This window comes from Pleurodeles waltl, chromosome 2_1, assembly GCF_031143425.1.
Source record: "Pleurodeles waltl isolate 20211129_DDA chromosome 2_1, aPleWal1.hap1.20221129, whole genome shotgun sequence".
NCBI classification, from domain to species: domain Eukaryota; kingdom Metazoa; phylum Chordata; class Amphibia; order Caudata; family Salamandridae; genus Pleurodeles; species Pleurodeles waltl.
The window spans coordinates 658,414,923-658,434,953 of NC_090438.1; the positions used below are offsets into that span (position 1 = coordinate 658,414,923).

General features: G+C 42.2%; 1 protein-coding gene across 1 annotated transcript in view; it reads right to left on the bottom strand.

The window, feature by feature from the left end:
- LOC138259079 (maternal DNA replication licensing factor mcm6-like) overlaps positions 1-20,031 on the bottom strand; it is a 482,778-nt gene that overhangs the window by 50,931 nt on the left and 411,816 nt on the right. The window contains exon 15 of the mRNA XM_069206547.1: positions 10,544-10,726. Coding sequence (XP_069062648.1) covers positions 10,544-10,726 — 183 coding nt within the window. The remainder of the gene's footprint in view (positions 1-10,543; positions 10,727-20,031) is intronic.

Here is a 20,031-nt window from a genome sequence, read left to right on the forward strand (position 1 = left end):
ATGGGGTTAGTGCAGAAACCCACCTTGCAGTCCTACTGGGTAACTCCCATCTTCGCACCATACATGAGCAGAGATCGTTTTTTTCTACTGCAGCGCATGCTGCATTTCAATGACCATTCTGCTGCATTGCCCCGGGACCATCCAGATCATGACAGGTTGTTCAAAATTCGGCCTGTTGTGGAACATTTGTCTGCCAGGTTTCCAGAGATCTATACTCCTGGAAAGAATATAGCAGTCGATGAGTCCTTGATCCTGTACAAAAGGACGGCTGCTTTTCAGACAGTACATTGCGAGCAAAAGAGCTCGCTACGGCATAAAGCTGTACATGCTGTGTGAGAGCTCTACTGGCTATGTGTACAGCTTGAGAGTGTATACAGGGAAGGATTCTACCCTAAACCCTGTAGGTTGCCCTCCCACGTTAGGGGTCACAGGTAAGATTGTATGGGAACTTGTCCAGCCTCTTCTTCACAAAGGTTATAACCTTAATGTGGACAATTTCTATACAGGAGTAGAGCTGTTCAGTGAGCTCTACGAAGCTGGCACTGTGGCCTGCGGTACAGTTCATTGTAACAGCAAAGGATTCCCACGGGAGCTTGTTTACAAGAAGCTCCAGAAACCCCAGAGTACTGCATTGCGTTCTAACGAACTGCTCGCAGTCAAGTTCCTAGATAGGCGTGATGTATACGTGCTCACTACAATTCATGATGAGAGCACTTCTCCCATCACGGTCTGGGGTCAGATGGCCCAAGTCCACAAGCCCATCTGTATACTTGATTACAATAAGTACATGGGCGGAGTGGACAAGAACGACCAGGTTCTTCAACCATACAATGCATGTCGTAAAACTCGCACTTGGTACAAGAAACTGTTTAGCCACCTGATTCAGATGGCAACATATAATGCGTATGTTGTTTACCGTCAGACAACCACAGGAAGACTCATGACTTTCCTTGACTTCCAGTTGTCTGTAATTGAAAGCCTCACTGCTGTTACAGAAGAAGCAGCAGCCTCCACCTCATATGTTCTGGAGGATGTGGCAAGGCTGCAGGAGCGACACTGATTGCATTCCTAAAACACCCAAAAAGGATCGTCCATGTCGTCGCTGTAAAGTGTGCTCGAAGCATGGAAAGCGGCAGGAGAGTCAGTATTACTGTCCCCAGTGTCCATCACAACCAGGCCTCTGTATCCCTACTTGCTTTACGTTGTATCATACTAAAGCAAAGTTCTGGGAAATCGACTGAGGTTGAGCTGCCGTTGGGTAATCCTTTCAGTGGCAGTGCATGGATACCGAACGTCCATGGGCCACTGCTTCGTTAGGCAATTTTACTTCATCATGGACTTCCTTTTGGACTGCTTGACAGCTAAATCCACAGTCCGAGCGTGGTCGGTGTTCTGTTCAATTAACATGCATTATATTCCCCCTACTGCATATACTAGTGGACAGAGCATATGCCACATTGCCACGGAGTACCCTTTCTTCACCTGCATGTCTACCTTACTTTCAACGGTAGATATGCTCTCTCAGTTCGAGGAATCACTTTGTACGGCATACTTGGAAACCCCCAACTTGCTTCCACAAACTAGTATAGGTTCACTTGCCTATTATACAGGATTAGCCAGGACTCTGATGAGAACAGAGACATGAATGGGTAAGGAAAGCTTATGGTAGGAGTGCCTTCACAGGGTTATTGCACAGGTAGAAGGCAGATAGTAAAGGTAGTACGGATGTACATCATCTACATCTATGGATTCAAACCCATTGGTGCCATCCCAGCACTGAAGGAGAATGACTTGTATAGGTCAGTGTTTGACCTGCTTTTCATATTCATCCTCTATCAGAACTTAGTAGATGTTCAGTTTGCTGTATAAGTGCATTACAGTTACATCACTGCACATAATGTTGGCTGGGACATATGCTACATTCTCATGGACTCCCCTATGTACCAAACACTACCCTTTTTCATAGCCTATGACCTTCTCTTTAGGGAACATCGTGAGAAATCCCCAGCATGTCTCCCTTAGTTTCAAAGGTAGATATGCTCACTCGGTTCGAGGAATCGCTTTGTATGGCATACTCGGACACCCCCAACTTGTATCCACAAACTGGAAGGAGTTGGATTTAGCACAGAGAGTGCATTAAAGGCGCATGAAAAACATGTATTCCTGAGCCTCAGGTGGCTGTCACAGGAGTCATTAGTAAAGGTTTGTTACGCATGCATTTGGTAAGGTTAAGGAAGAAGGAGGCAGTTAGCCTATGACCTTCTCTTTAGGTAACATCATTAGAAATCCCCAGCATGTCTCCCTTAGTTTCAAAGGTAGATATGCTCACTCAGTTCGAGGAATCGCTTTGAACGGCATACTCGGACACCCCCAACTTGCATCCACAAACTGGAAGGAGTTGGATTTAGCACAGAGTGCGTTAAAGGCGCATTAAAAACAGGTCTTCCTGAGCCTCAGGTGGCTGTCACAGGAGTCATTAGTAAAGGTTTGTTACGCATGCATTTGGTAATGTTAAGGAAGAAGGAGGCAGTTACTTGACAGGTGGTAAAATGTAGTCAAACTTATTCCGTTCTGTGGAATGTGATGGGCCATTGTCTGGCAGCAGTAAGTTAATGTGAGTGCAGTGATTGGTTGGATTGGGCCGGTGGCTGGCGATATGAAAGGGTTGTTTGTTGTGCGTGAATGGACCATAAAGAGGTTGGTGCCTGGACGCAGCTTTATGGCCCACCTTCAGAAGGCTTGGTTTCAATATTCAGATACCTTGATAAGTAATCATGCTTTGAAACCATAATTTCTGGAGGTGCTAAAACCAACCAGTGTGAGTGGTGGGTTAACTTTAACAAACTAGTACCAGGGGAGTCCAAGGGTGCAGGACTTGCGTGGCTCTCACCAGTTTTCCTTCACCCAGAATCCCCTTGAAATCACAAAATGTGCTTAAAAAAAATTTTCCTTGCATTCCAATGAGCAGAAGTCCAGGGATCTGCAGGGATCCTCAAAATTCCTACCACCCAGTGTTTCCCCACTTGTCCTGATAAAAACACAACCGCTTGTGTGCCTGCGCCTAGTGCCTGCTTCAGGAATGAATCACTCCAGGGTTAACAGTAGCCCTCATGCAAGGACTACCATTGACCCTTGTGTGATCCATTCCTGTCGCGGGCGCTAGGCCTACCCAAACAAGTGAGGTATCATTTTTATCGGGAGACTTGGGGGAACGCTGGGTGGAAGGAAATTTGTGGCTCCTCTCAGATTCCAGAACTTTCTGTCACCGAAATGTGAGGAAAATTTGTTTTTTTTAGCCACTTTGAGGTTTGCAAAGGATTCTGGGTAACAGAACCTGGTCAGAGCCCCACAAGTCACCCCATCTTGGATTCCCCTAGGTCTCTAGTTTTAAAAAAATGCACAGGTTTGATAGGTTTCCCTAGGTGCCGGCTGAGCTAGAGGCCAAAAACTACAGGTAGGCACTGTTTTCTATGAAAAAATTTGATGTGTCCACATTCTGTTTTGGGCCATTTCCTTTCGCAGGCGCTAGGCCTACCCATACAAGTGAGGTACCATTTTTATCAGGAGACTTGGGGGAACGCTAGGTTGAAGGACGTTTGTGGCTCCTCTCAGATTCCAGAACTTTGTCACCGAAATGTGAGGAAAATTTGTTTTTTTAGCCACTTTTTGAGGTTTGCAAAGGATTCTGGGTAACAAAACCTGGTCAGAGCCCCACAAGTCACCCCATCTTTGATTCCCCTAGGTCCCTAGTTTTAAAAAATGCACAGGTTTGGTAGGTTTCCCTAGGTGCCGGCTGAGCTAGAGGCCAGAATCTACAGGCAGGCACTTTGCAAAAAACAGCTGTGTTTTCTGTCAAAAAATGGGATGTGTCCACGTTGTGTTTTGGGGCATTTCCTGTCGCGGGCGCTAGGCCTACCCACACAAGTGAGGTATCATTTTTATCGGGAGACCTGGGGGAACACAGAATAGCAAAACAAGTGTTATTGCCCCTTACCTTTCTCTGCATTTTTTCCTTCCAAATATAAGAGTGTGTGTAAAAAAGACGTCTATTTGAGAATGCCCTGCAATTCACATGCTAGTATGGGCACCCCGGAATTCAGAGATATGCAAATAACCAATGCTCCTCAAAACCTTATCTTGAGCCCATTTTGGAAATGCAAAGGTTTTCTTGATACCTATTTTTCACTCTTCATGTTTCAGCAAATGAATTGCTGTATACCCAGTATAGAATGAAAACCAACTGCAGGGTGCAGCTCATTTATTGGCTCGGGGTACCTAGGGTTCTTAATGAACCTACAAGCCCTTTATATCCCTGCAACCAGAAGAGTCCAGCAGACATAACGGTATATTGCTTTCAAAAATATGACATTGCAGGACAAAGTTAGAGTAAAACAAAGAAAAATGGCTGTTTTCAGCTCAATTTCAATATTTTATTATTTCAGCTGTTATTTTCTGTAAGAAAACCTTGTAGGATCTACACAAATTACCCCTTGCTGAATTCATAATTTTGTCTAGTTTTCAGAAATGTTTAGCTTTCCAGGATCCAGCATTGGTTTCACTCCCATTCCTGTCACTAACTGGAAGGAGGCTGAAAGCACCAAAAATAGTAAAAATGGGGTATATCCCAGTAAAATGCCAAATTTGTGTTGAAAAATGTGGTTTTCTGATTCAAGTCTGCCCGTTCCTGAAAGGTGGGAAGATGGTGATTTCAGCACCAGAAACCCTTTGTTGATAGCAATTTCAGGGAAAAAACCACAAGCCTTCTTCAGCAGCCCTTTCTTCCCATTTTTTTTTGGAATAAAACAAATTTTCACTGTATTTTGGCTAATTTCTTGGTCTCCTCCAGGGGAAACCACAAACTCTGGGTACCATTAGAATCCCTAGGATGTTGGGAAAAAAGGACGTAAATTTGGCGTGGATAGCTTATGTGCACAAAAAGTTATGAAGGCCTAAGCGTGAACTACCCCAAATAGTCAAAAAAGGGCTCAGCACTGGGGGGGGGGGGGGGGGGGAACGGCCCAGCAGCTAAGGGTTAACCCTGCTGAGCCGTTTCCCCCCCATGAGCACCATTAGGTTGGAAAAGAAGAAACATTTGTTGGCATTTAATATACGCTGAGCATAACAAAGAAAGCAAGACCCAGGACACAACTCAACAAAATATTGAAAACAGAATGCAACATAAATCACAGGACAACACAACCACATCACAATTAAATAATGCAGCACAAAATCACAGCAGCACAAAACAAATCTGTACACATCACCACAACAAATATGCATAAATAATATTGTCACACATTATTACCACATCAAGAATCCTGCTTTCAAAAGACAGTATTCAAGGCTGTTTGCACAAAGCACAACCTTAACTTGCCTCCAAGGACATAAAAGCACACTAATCAAAATTATGTGTTCAGCCTGTACAGTTCAAGAGCACTGTTTTAAAAAATAATGAAAATGAATGCCATAATGGGTAGAATTATTACGTAGTCCTTATTCAAGAATGCAATCATTTAATTCAAGTGAAAATCACTTGGCAGACACATTTGCATGTATTAGGCTTGAAAAGCTGATTTTGCAGTTTGCACATTTGACCTAGGTTAGAAAGGTGAAATGATAAACTTTCAACAAAGCTAAAGTGCTGAGAACATGACCACAATGTAAGAAAAGTTCGTTTTATCCTTCCCAGAGGCACAGTTTGTAACAATAAAATGTATGAAAATGTTTAAGCTTAATGCCTAATGCCCCATATGTGAGCTTCACAATTTTTCTTAAATGAAAAGGTTGGAGGGGTAAAAACCTCAATATTCACCTTGAATTGATTGTTTTGTTTTCTTGAGGGGAACAGACAAAAAATGACATTGTATGTTGCACAGAATAGTAGAATTATATTTCTGTGTGTATACAAAGAAATTGTAAAGGATGGTGACCCGCTGCATGGAGCAGGTTGTTGCTCTATATCGTGCAGCGCTGAGATTGGCTTGTTGGTGTGAAATGCTGTGTTGAGAATGGTTGAGCTGTCTAAAGTGCCACACAGCGATTGGTTGGTGAGTGCACAAAGCTGCACTGAGATTGGTGGATGGGCTTATTGAGAAATTTACATATACGGAACAGAATTAAAAATAAAAAAACTGTTAGAAATTGGATCTGTAGTTAGCGGTATGTACAGTGCCCAAGTAGGGACCACAATCCTAGTCCTAGTAAGTCAGATACACAACCTAAATTAACCTGTGCTCACCCTTCGGTACCTTGGCACAGAGTCAGGTTTAACTTGAAGGCAATGTATAAAATAATTGTGCAACACTTCAGTTACAGTAGCAGCGAAAGCACCACAAAACGTTTAGAAGATAGAAAATATTTATCCAAGTAAAACAAGATGAAAAAACAAGAAATATCCAACAAGTAGAACTTAAGATATACAGTGCCTTGAAATCCATGGGGCTCAAAGGTTGCTTGAGGTTGTGGCAGACTGGGGTAAATCCAAAGTTCAGGCTGGCTACAAGACCCATGCAGGGTCCACTGAAAGGTACCGTCGATGTCAAAGAGGAGATACAAAGACACCGAGAGTCAGTTCTGATCTGTAAAGTCCAGGGGGATGCGTCAAAGTAGTCTTAATTTGTGGTGTTGAACCCTCTGTGATGGAGTTGATGTGTCATCTTTGAGCTGACCCAGTGAAGGCAAAGTTCTGAGGCTGGTGGTGATGCGTCTATCCTGAGCCACACAGTCATCTGTGTGAAGACCTCTAGCAGTGGCGATGTGTCTGCATTGAGAGAGGATTGGGTTGTTCGGATTGGCACAACAGTGCTGATGCATCGATTTTTGCACAACGGCTGCAGAGTTCCCTTTCAGGGCCCAGGACTGAATTGGCACCGCTTGGCAGGACAGGACTCAGTTCGCAGAGTCCAGTAGCTGGAGCAAAGTTGGAGGAACTCTTTGATGGCCCCGAGACTTCAGAACAGGAGGCAAGTCAGTAAAACCTTGGAGTGACTTGGTTTCTGTGAGGATGTAGACAGTTAGGCCCAGTCCTAGGCAAGAGGCAGCAGGCCAACACAGCAAAGCAGATCAGCAGAGTGGCAGTCACTCCTAGGAGCACAGTAGTCTTTCTTGGCAGAATGTCCTCAGATACAGAAGTGTAATGATTTGGTGTGATTTGGCAAGGTGTGGGGTCCAGTACGTCTACCCAGTTGAGCCTCTGAAGAGGGGGAGACTTCAAAGATAGGATTTAAAGTGCACAAGGCCCTGTCCTTCCTTCCCTCCCTCATTCAAGACACTCTATGGGGGTTAGGCAGCTCTTTGTTTGGGGAGCGAGACAGCCCTGTGCAGGTGCAAGTCTCAGCTCCTACCATCTAGGCCAAGAAGGCCCATCGACCTGGTGATGGGCCATCAGGATGCAGCTGACACCCCAGCTCTCTTTGTGAGACTGTCGAGGGCATGCACAAAGCCTAGCTGTCACACACCCCAGACATATTCAGAGACAGGTAGAGGCACAGAACGGTTAAAGAAAATTCCAATTTTATATAAGTGGCATTTTCAGCCAATGATAAAGATCTGACTTTATCGTAAGTTATTTTAAATTGCGTCCAGAGACACCAACCTCTAAATTTGTTTTTGTCCCAATTGGAAACTACACTTAATCTGTTTCAAGGTAATCCCAATGTTAACCTAAGGGGGATAGATAGGCCTTGAAGTAGCAAACAACAATTTTAAGAGTTTTTCACTACCATGACAAGCTGAACTTAAACGTATATGCCCAACTTTTTAAACGCCTTGCACCCTGCCCTTGGGGCTATCTAGGGTCTACCTTAGGGGTGACTTACAAGTTATAAAAAGGAAGGCCTAGGCCTGACAAGTGGGTGCCCTTCCCAGGTCAAAATAGCAGTTTGGAACTGCACACACACACAGGTTCTTCAGTGCCAGGCCTCAGTCATGTTTAAAGGGCTACTGGAATGGGTGGCACAATCAGTGCTGCATACCCATGGATATTATATAATTTACAGGCCCTGGGAACATATTGTGCAATTTACTAAGGATGTACAAGTATATTAAATATGCCAATAGTGGAGAAGCCAATGTCATGTTTTAGAGTACAGCGCACCTGCACTTTAGCACTGGTTAGCAATGGTAGTGTGCACATGATCCTTAAGCCAGCAAAACAGAAAGTCATAAGGCAAATGTTATGGAATACCACACCAAGGATGCTAGGTCCAACAAAAACATTGCAGAACTGAATTACTTTATTGAAAGTGTTCATTTAATTAAAAAATGTGAATATTCTCAAAGGTTTTATAGGTTTAATAAGAGGTGATGTAACAATTGCAGAATGGGAGGGTGAAGAGACATCACTTCGGGGTATGCCTGCTGATCATATGATGATTGAGGAAGGATTTTACACTTGTATGGCTTTGCTAAAGATGCAAGATCACCGAGAAAGAGGGTCCATTGAACTGCATGACAGCGATGGGGACCCAGATATGTGGTGTCAGGGACTGTGTTGTCCTCTAGAGTAGATAAGGTAATATGTCCCCAAGATAAGATTTCAGAACATATTTTCAAAATTCAATCAATAAGTAAGGACTGACTCAAAAGGCAGTGAGAGCTAGGTAAACTAATGAAACCATGAAGATGTATTAAAATATCAAAGTGCAATACAAAAAAAAAAATATTTTCAGTGTCAGTAAATCAGTCACAAGGTATTGACATCGATCACCATAAGGATCATTCGCTTTTTAAATTAGATACAGCAAGGGGGAAAATCTTAAAAATAAATTTAGTCCACAATGTACAGCAAATAAACAAGAAATCTGACACCATCCCTGGAGGCTCTAAAATAAGTATGTCTCATCCCAAATTTGAGGGTCCTTTGTCATTTACTCTACTAAAGAAAATAATGAAACTTTCACAGTCGGCACCCTGTGAGCAAATGTCGCATTTGAGTGACAAACCACACTTTAGCATTGTAAAACACATAATTCCACCATGTTAGCACGATCGCCTATGTTGAGAATGATTAAACTATTCTCGACCTGTCATAGGAGGAGTCAAACTCATTACATAAACAATGAAAAGATTTATAGATGAACTCTAAAGCAGGTGAGAACAAAGAATCTTTCAGGCATCTAAAGGTCATACCATTACAAAATCACAGAGCACATTTTGTTCGGTGTCTAATGGCGCCAAAGTTAATAGGAAACAAAACAATATTTTCCTATAGAAACACGAGCCTAATTAGATCTACCCAGTTTGAACCGCCCATGGGATATGTATGTGTGCATATGTATCTCAACTCACCTCCAAAGTAAAGGCGCTCCCAAGAGAAGGTTTATGCCATAGTAACTGCAATCTAATGACCCCTGACGTAAAATACTATTAAGTAATGACGTGCAACCATTTAGAACCAAAAGGAGTGGTCGTCACCAGTAAAAAGTTAAGCATCTTTACATTTGACATTATTGCATATTGGAATGTCCATTGTTTTCGTGTTGGACCCACTTGTTTGCACCCTGTGACAAAGCCAGATGGCCGTAATGTTTCAGTGCAGACCGCAATTAGCTACGGCTATATTATGATTTTAGGGTCTTCTGATGCATAAACCGTTAAAGGTTAATCAAACATGTGGGACCTAGTCTACATTTGTCGACTTGGTTGACCCTTTGACCTTTTAGTGTGCACCCAAGGTACTTTGCGAGGTCCTTTACAGATTGCTCCGTTGGATTTTCCACCTGCCTTTTGTACGTTTTTCTAATGCCTGTCTCACACTTTATACTTAAGAAATCTTGTGCATAGCATTTAGGTTGTATGCATTAGAGTGTATTTCGTTATTAATCGAAAATTCAGTGATTGGATTTAGATTTACTGCTTTAAATTTGTTGTGTTGCCGAGTTTTGAATTAAGCCTTGAAATTTTCTGCTTGGCTCAAATGTTAAAAAGGGTATATGTGCGACGGTTTGAAGGTCCCAGAACACCAAAAGCAAAATCCCTCAGTTGTCAGAATTGGGGCCCAGTAATTTAAGATTGCCAGTGAACCTCCCCCCCCCCCTCCAATCCCCCATCCTGGATTTCCAATAGGGTTATAGTCCAAACAGTCAGAACAATCAAAAAATCTGGCATAATTGATGTGTTGTTCAAGCTTTGATAAACCATGGTGTGGACATAGCAGAAATTGACTAAAAAGTCACTGTCATGGACACACAAAGGCTTGAAACCCTTTCTTGGCACAAGGAGCAACAATGACTTGAAGAGGAAGGCATTACTTGGGCATGTTTCATTTTTTGTTAAGGTTTTTTAGGGGTGGTTATGACTGGCCAACAACCTTAACTTCGAGGACTATAGCCGTAACATGCAAAAAAAAGTTTAGGCCCAAACAAGAAACCAAACTTTCCAGTCTGGATGTTAGTAAAAAACCCTTAGTTTCTGCTTTGAAAATGTATTTATGCCCTACAACAGGGACCTTCCATAAAGCTCTGGCAAAGTAAGTTTTAACAATAGCAAAAAGCACAATCAAATGAATTTTAAGAGTAGCACAGACCATTTTCTTTTTACTTACAAGCCTCAGTCCTCTGTATATACAAAACTAGGAGGTTTGAGATTTGCTTATATTCTGCAAATGACATCTTCAGTGAAGGCTTGGCAGTTATGGATTTCTCAGTTTTAGCACCTTCTTGATCAGTTTCCATGGCACTTTCTCCATTCAATTGATTGGCTTCATTATTTTGGCCTTTTTCATCACCTGAAATAACAAATACAAGCAATATTTTAACCCGTATGTAGAAGTGGTATATTATTGGTGGCAAACAAAAATATCCACCTCAAAGGATAAGGCCACTACCTGCTAGATGCCACACAAATCAAATAAACTAAACCTGTGCTAAATCCCAGATAATGTGATGCAAGCTAGTCAGGCTTAAATTAATGGCAGTGTGTAAGGTATTTAAGCAGTGAATAAATGGTAGAAAAGGTAAAAGAACACATTGAAAGTCAACAGCCAATTTTAAAATAAAGAAATATTTTATGGGGTAAAGTAAGATAAAAACAACAAGAAACCAGTAAAGGCAAGCAGATAAATTCTTTTTTAAAAAAAATCATACAAGTGAAAAAGCACCAAAAAAAAATTATGTGTCTGATGTGAGTCAATAGTTGCAGTAGACCAAGAACCATGGTGCAATTTCAGGCTGACCCCAATGGAGCACCGGTTGGATACACCAAGTGAATTGCTCCAGGTAAAAATCTAGAAGTTAAAAATGTAAAAAAATAAAAAATATTTTTTTATAAAGAAATTAAGCCACTTTTATGAAGAAAAATGTAAAAATTTCTTATAAGTACCAAGGCAGAATGGGACTTTGTATGTTTTCAGCAGACAAATCTTCTGTGTGCGACTGTGCTAAAACCAACAATGGCATTGGAATCAAAGCCCAGATACTTGAACAGGTTGGTCCTGCTGGTGCTCTGGAGTTTGAGATTTCTCGCAGAAAATTTCCAACTCCATGTTTTTTTCCAGGGGTGTGGAGATCTTCATGCAGGACAAAGCTAAAATCCAATCTGTCACAGTGGAACTGCTGATCTGATGTTTTTTTTTTTTCTAGTGATTTCAGCTGAAGCACTAGCAAAACGTTTTTCAAAAAACAAATGTTCAACTTTCTTCATACCCCCCCCTCCCCCCCCAAAAAAAACGAACACAAATACGCTTCTAAGGTCCCAGAACCTTGGAGGAAGGCTCTTAGAGGCTTTCACTGTGTTGTGTCCAGTCCAAGTCTAGTTGCCACCGGGATTCTTCACAGGAATGTCCTGTTGAACTATTATGTGTTCTTTCAGCCACTCACTGGATCACTCCTATGATCTTTGGAATTCTATTCTTGGATTCCAAGTGGAAAGGGATACAACCTGCTCAGGTCCTTCTCACAGGTACTGATACCATGTGCAGCAGGGTCAGATCGTGTGGCACCATTTCACAAGTCAACAGTATTCGGGTGAAAGCAGGGTGAGGATACAGCTTTGTACAGTTTATCAACACATGACTGGGGGGACTCTATAAGAGATTCCTATTCCCTCTCTGACAAACGCATTAAGTGTTCACAGTCCCTGCACTGTAGATTTTTACCAGTAGTTCACGTTTGCCTTACTGAAAAGGGGCCCAAAATGAAAAATGTTTAGGAACAAACAAGCTGACCAGTCATCTGCCTGCCTAAACTTTGACTCTGATACCTGGAGTTGTTTGAGGGAGTGCACTATAGATGAAAAGTGTCTTTAGAGTATCTAACACTAAAATCCAGTTAGGTGCAGGTCCTGGACGCACAACAAAGACAGAGGGCTGTCTAATAAGCCAAAGTAGGGTCCGTCAGTAGCCAGATATGGAATACACAAGAATTGTGACCTTGGCTTCTATCATCCCTTTCAACAGCTCAATGATTTTACAGGTGCTTTGGACAGGCCTATAATGTAGACTATGATACTTGTGCTCAAAGGAGGGGCAGCAGGAGCTCCAACCTTGAATATGATGTTGAACTCAAGCTGGTCACACCTGCCCATTCAAGTTGACCTCACAGTGGTCTATTGTAACAGTCCTGGAAGGAATTTCACCCATCATTACAGGAAGGGCAGCAGCTGCAGACTAAAATTAGTCTATAGTGTCTCAGGCAAGTAACCACAACTTTTCTCGAAATTATATTTCTTACATAGTAAGAAAGAAATCTGACTTTACTGATGCAATGGATTTTTTTTTTTTTTTTTTTAAACCGGAAGAGTTCTTGAACTTTCACTAGCGATTTCATCCTGGATAATGCAGAAATAGTAAATATTGGTATAGCAGATTAAGTCACTATGGGTACAGCTAAACCCAAAACAACGACTGTTGGTATAGTCACTCTAAGTACGTGCTAAAATTAGTTTAGGCATGAATCTTTTCTAGGCACCATGCACCCTACCTTATAGTCAAAAAGGTAATTATAGGGGTGCCTTCTTTTAGAGCTCAGAAGCATTTTTAGGCCTGTAAAAGCTTTTATTTTTTTAAGTTTCTACAAACATGAGAGTTTGCAGGATGCGGAGGACCAGCCCCCAGTGGAGGCATGTGTCCTGTTCTCAGGGTCACAAAATGGATGGCACAATAGTGTTCCGACCACATATGACATTTAATTATGCATATCATAGGTGTGCTTTTTACACCATATTCAGTTGCTTTAAAGCAAAATTAAACATGCCAAACGGGGTTTAAGACAATTCCAACCTCTTTTTAGGGGTTAGAGCACATACACTGGGGCACTGTATAACAGTGCCCTGGTGTTGAAATTCAAAACTACAAGTAGGCGAGTCAAAAAAAAAGTTGAAACTGGGCGAGGCCACTAAAACAGGGGATGACTCTGCAACAATGTAAACAGAATTCTAACTTTTCTTTGAACAGTGACATCTCAGCTAGTTGACAATGTCAACCAAAGCCTAAGCAAATTCAAATCTATGGTTAGTAATGTAACACACTGGTATGCAATCATAAGAACGTATATCACAATGACTGCTCTAAAAGAACCAGACACATTGGAGAATCGGGGTAAATTGCATTTGCCAATCAGTTTTGCTGAACAAATTAGCCAAAGATGTCCTAGTCATCCACTGATAAAACAGCTTGACATGGACATCGCTCTTATTTAGGATAGAATCTGTTCCAAAAGCTATTCATTTTGGTAGCACCATTTACTACTAGAAGACCTAGTGCACAGAAGTAATTACCGTAGTAGGTGAAATGTTAAAAGGGAGCAGTGATTCAAAGAGGCCAATTAAAAATTGTAGACTGAGAGTTTCCTTGCATTAAGGCAAATCAATTGCAACATTGCCATTCTCCCGAAAACAGTGAAATATTTTTCTAGCAACATTCCACAGGTTGTCCCAAAGGCTTCTCCTGTATTCATATAGAAAATCACATATCTAAAATGAAAACACCTTATGATCTAGTTTTAAATTGTTTTGCGAACTTCTTTTGCAATGTGTCGGATTTATGTAAACAAAATAGGTAGCCTGGTAAAAAGGTCAGGGCAGGGAACTGGGCAAATGTGTAAAGGTCCTACTCTGTTGAAAGGCTTTGAGAAAATGAGTTGTGCTTAAGCCCTTATGAGGAGGGAGACACTGAAAGATACAGAGGAAGGTGGTGTAGGGAGAGCTGGCCTTCCAGGGTGGATAAAAGAGTGGAACGTAGCACAGCAAAGGAGGCAAGAAAAGTAGATTGCTATTATATCAGAGCTGAGTCGTATAGAGAAACAATTGAATTAGTATCATCGTCGCCCTGTTCCCTCCTATAAGGGTAGTATCAAGTTACATAACTTGTCAAGATTATGGCAACCTGAATTAAAGATAGAGAACGAGGAAACTGCTAAGACAAACCCCAAAATCCATGCCAAGACATTGGCTACTGAAATAAATTGGATAATTTTTTTTATTTTATTTTTATTGGTTCGTGGTCTCAAAATTTGCTCTGCATTGGCTAACCTATATCCTAATTCCACAGACACCACCACACCTATTTCATAACAGAACCCTATCACAGAGTAGGGAGAGCAAAAGGGGTAGGCAGACCTTAGATTGTGTACTTATAACCAGAACAGAGAGAGGAGGAGGGTGAATAGCAGTGGAACCTGGTTTAGGGTGACCAGAATTTTAAAGCTAAATCCTGGGACATTTCACAAATAGAAGTACTACACTTTTACTTCAACTGAGCGCGCAGAATGAGAGCACTCCTCAGCATAGATTTACAGAAGAAGCACTGATAAATGGAATAAAACACAAATACTTAAAGCCAGCATAATACCTTTTAATTAATTTGCATGTTCATAACAGCTGCAAACTATCCCTGCTTTGGAAAACATGAAAAGGCACCTTCCACTGTTTTAAGATGACCCCTCTGTAAAAACCGAGACATGAACTAAATTTCCCGAAATCTACCAGGACAGGTGGTGAAAAACCAGGAGTGTCCTGGCAAATCCAGGATGCCTAGTCACCCTACCCTGGTTACATAATGGAAGCAAGATTTTTCTTCAAAGAAACTAGGGTTATGGAAATGGGAAGAAGATTTCCTTTAGGTTGTTAAAAAAGGGCCACCGAAGAGTGCAGCTGAGCCTATTCATTACCTACCAAAAGTAGCTTTTCTTCTAGATTGTGAAGAATTACACAGGGGACCATTAGGCTCTCCTTCTGAGAAAATACACTCATACAAGTCACTGGACCTGGGAAACATGCACAAACTGTATATTATCTATACATCTGGTAAGGCACTCTTGGATAAAGACTAAAAGGCATGCTATTAAGGTCTCCAAGAGAAGATAGCTCAAATCGCTATCATTGAATGCACAGTAAAATAAGAAATAAGGGTGTTTTGTACATTACAATTTTGAATCCACATCATCCTTTGTCAGAGACCCTTTCACTTCACCCATCTCCATAATAGTGAATTGGCTTTGGTTGCTTCAGATAATCTACTCCTGATGAGTTTACTTTTCCATTTCTTATATATTTAATTATGAGCTTTCTAAAAAAAATGTGTTAGCTTTCGACTACTTCATACTGCGAGCGGAATTTACAGTGTAAAGACATGTGAAAGCAAAGGGTGTCAAAAAAGAAGATTCGATGTTCTTTGATAATGACTTAAAGTCACAGAAAAGTACAATTCAATAGCAAGCCTGAAGAGTTTGACCTGGGACAGCTTGCCTAACTGAAGATGTATATTTGTGCAATTCAAGGGCGGGTAAAGGGCATTAAATAATCTGGGGTCCTGCACGTTCAAACTTCTGTGTTTAGCCTTCATCCTGTGAAATGATCACTGATGGAAATAAGGCATACTTTAAAGGCAAATTATTATAATTCTCACACAGAAAATTACTCAAAGTTCCATAAAGTAAATTCCACTAATTTTGCCCAGACAGAAATGCTTTTAGCTTTCCAACCAGATAGTAATACAACTCAAGGTTATCACAGTGATTAAGAATAACATTCCTGGAACATGCAGCCATTTAGGCTATACACATTTTAGTCTGCTCCCAAGGTAAAACTGTCCTACTCCATATGTAGGCTAAAGGACACAAGCAGTTTTTTGGGTACCATATTCCTAGACTAAGTTTAAAATGCCCAAACCATTAAAAAAGAAATCCAGTGATAAAGCAATAGTGTTTTCCATCTGTTAACTCTTCCAACACCATAAGCAGGAAGCAAGACACTGAAGTTCAGCCCAATAATCTCATGGTCATACAGAAAAAAAAACAAGATGAAAGTTCATTAACAAAAAACTAAAACCATCAAAATTACATATTGTTTTTTGACACATTTTATCTCAGAACACTTTAAATTTTACACGTCCTTTTCTTTGACTTGACTCACTCATTTGTAAATCTTCCTTTATGTAGTAGTACATAATATTAGCAAAGTTAATTAAAACCAATGCCAGTTTAAGAACTAATCACCTAATCGTGCCAAATAATCAGTCCCACGTGCTCTTAAGTTGAACTGGAGTCCACACAATACAAAAACAGTCCCCATTTATTAGTATTGATTGATTTTAGCATTTGATTGTGCACTATATAAAAAAGGTTACCCCATGGGCTTGTCATAGTACTAAATGTTTTACTTAAAACCTGGTTTTTGGCCTAATATTTTAAGTCCGAGCACTCGCTTGCAGCCATACATAAAGTGACAGTGCATCCTTGTTCCTGAACGTAAAACACAATCAGTTTCAAAATGACAAAAAAGCATATTAAATTTAGTTTATCAACCTAAACGACTTAAAACTCCCAAGCAGTGGACACTAACCCTTCAACTCTAAAATATGACTTTTGTTTTCTCCATCCAACCATTATTCTAAGGTTTGCCAATTGAATACTCATTAACAGACCCATAAACATTTAAAGCATCGGCACGCCGATCAGTTCTTATCTATGTTCTACATACTCAACTATTTGCCATTTCTTTGAATGTCTGCATCATGAATTTAGTCCCCCATAAGAAAAAGGAATTGAAGTGCCACTTAAACATCTAATAATGGCCGGCCTGCATGAGTATGTCCAGCGACCTAAGAATGTATTTCAAATACTTTCTCCTATGTTCTGCCAGAACTGGACACACAAAAAACATGAACAAGGGACTCTTGTTTATACCCACAAAGGTGACAAGATTGGGTCTGTGACTGCTGTCTCCAAGAAGGGACCATGTCTTTAGTTTCCATCAAGCCAAAACACAATACCATGAATAGAGGTTTATGAGACTGGGTGAAGGGAACTGCTAGATATTCCTGAGCCTGTAGAGTTTTGTAGTATGATAATATAGTCCAGGCATGTCTTGTGGAGAGTGTTTTTCTGTAATTAAGGACTGTAACCAACTGGCAGCGTTTGCCATCCGGTAAAACTCCACTTTACCCAAGCTCATGTCCGACATCTTGCAAGCATAGTTCCTTTCTAGAATTGTTTAGGTGATGACCCCATGAGCCTTTATCATTACAACACTGTTGCTCATCAATGTCAATCCAGCACAGATTGTTGATGGTATTAGTCTCTGCTGCTCACAGTCTCCAACAGAATTTAATATAAGCACTTTTGCTTTGATGCTCATAGCTTTTCAGTCCAAATTCTAAGCACACCTGAGCTGGTGAGACTGAGCTTGGAATCTGGAACACTGTTTTGTAGGCCTCTCTTTGAATTCAGTTGTAGAAAGCCATTTTCTTACTCCGCGTTATTTCAGCCCCATAAGTGACTGTTGCCATTAGCTGTGCTGACATTACACAGAGCAGATGGGTATAAGATGGGCAACTCAGTTTCTATTTTAATAACTGTAGGAAGGTAGCCTCTTTCTAGCATTGTTACCCCCACTTTTGGCCTGTTTGTGAGTATACGTCAAGATGTTTTTACTGTATCACTGGGATACTGCTAGCAAGGGCCCCACTGCTCATAGTTTGTGGCCTAATGTTTATACCTGTGTAGTGCTAAACTGTCACTGAGGCTCTGCTAATCAGAACCTCAGTGCTTAAGCTCTCTCTGCCTTTACATTTGTCACTATAGGCTAGTGACGACTTTTACCAATTTCAATTGGCATACTGGAACACCCTTATAATTCCCTTGTATATGGTACCTGGGTACCCAGGGTATTGGAGTTCCAGGAGATCACCAGTCGGCTGCAGCATTTCTTTTGCCACCCATAGGGAGCTCAGACAAACCTTTACACAGGACTGCCATTGCAGCCTGAGTGAAATAACGCACACATTATTTCACAGCCAGTTTCACTACACTTAAGTAACTGATAAGTCACCTATATGTCTAACCTTCACTTGCTGAAGGTTAGGTGCAAAGTTACTAAGTGTGAGGGCACCCTTGCACTACCAAAGGTGCCCCCACATAGTTCAGGGCCAACTCTCCTGACTTTGTGAGTGTGGGGACACCATTACACATGTGCACTACATATAGGTCAATACCTATGTGTAGCTTCACAATGGTATCTCTGATCATGGCCATGTAACATGTCTAAGATCATGGAATTGTCCCCCCATGCCAAATCTGGTATTGGGGACACAATTCCATGCATCCCTGGGGCTCCACTATGCTGCTGCCACCCCAGACAGTGTTCTGCCCTCCTGGAGTCTGGGCAGCCCAGTCCCAGGAAGGCAGAACAAAGAATTTCCTCTGAGAGGGTGTTAAACCCACTCCCTTTGGAAATAGGTGCTAAGGGCTGGGGAGGAGTAGCCTCCTGCAGCCTCTGTAAATGCATTGAAGGGCACAGACGGTGCCCTCCTTGCATAAGCCAGTCTACACTGGTTTAGGGAACCCCCAGTCCCTGCTCTGGCACGAAACTGGACAAAGGAAAGGGGAGTGACCACTCCTCTGTGCATCACCACACCAGGGGTGGTGCCCAGAGCTCCTCCATTGTCTCAGACCTCTGCCATCTTGGATCCAGAGGTGTGAGGGCACTCTGGAGGCCTCTGAGTGGCCAGTGCCAGCAGGTGACGTCCGAGACCCCTCCTGATAGGTGCTTGCCTGACTAGCTGGCCAGTCCTCCTCTGAGGGCTATTTAGGGTCTCTCCAGTGGGCTTTTGCTCAGATAACGACTTGCAAGAATTCACCAGAGTTCCTCTGCACCTCTCTCTTCGACGTCTGCCAATGATCAACCGCTGACTGCTCCAGGACGCCTGCAAAACTGCAACAAAGTAGCAAGAAGACTACCAGCGACACTGAAGCGCCTAATACTGCTGGCTTTCTCAACTGTTTCCTGGTGGAGCATGCTTTGGAGGCTGCCTTCCTTCATCCTGCACTGGAAGCCACAAAGAAATATCCAGTGGGTCGACTGAATCTTCCCCCTACTCCAGCAGGCACCAAACTTCAGCGTCACCGATACCCAGACCCCTCTCCTGATGAGTGGCTCCTGGAACACAGGTGGTGGACCCAAGTGACCCAGACTGTCCAGTGGTCCAACTGTCCAAATATGGAGGAGGTAAGTCCTTGCCTCCCCTCCAGACAGTAATCCTGTGAACCACGTGAACTGCAGCTACAAGGGCTTCTGTGCACATTTCCATGAAATCCTGCATGCACAGCCAAGCCTAGACCCCCAGCACTCTGTCCTGCGATACTCAGCTCCCGGAGTTGATCTCCAGTGTCATGGGACCCGCTTTTGCAGTGTTGAGATGACCGCCGTGTTCAGACTTCTTGAACCCATGTTTAAGGACTTCTGTGGGTGCTATCTCCTTGTACATGGGCTCTACATTGCTGCGGGCTCCCTCTGTTTTCTCTCCCAAGTGGCGACATCCTGGTCCTTCCTGGGCCCGGGCAGTACCCTTTTTATTCAACTGTGACTCTTGCAGCTAGCAAGGCTTGTTTGAGGTATTCTGCCAAGAAAACAAGTCTGCATCCTCCAGCACTCCATGGAGCATCTTCTGCACAAAGGAGAAGTTCCTAGCACCTTTTGTTGTTGCAGAATCTTCAGCTTCTTCCATCCAGAGGCAGCCATTTTGCATCTTTATCCGGGGATAAGTGGGCTCCTGCCCCCCCCCCCCCCCAGACACTTTCACGACTCTTGGACTTGGTC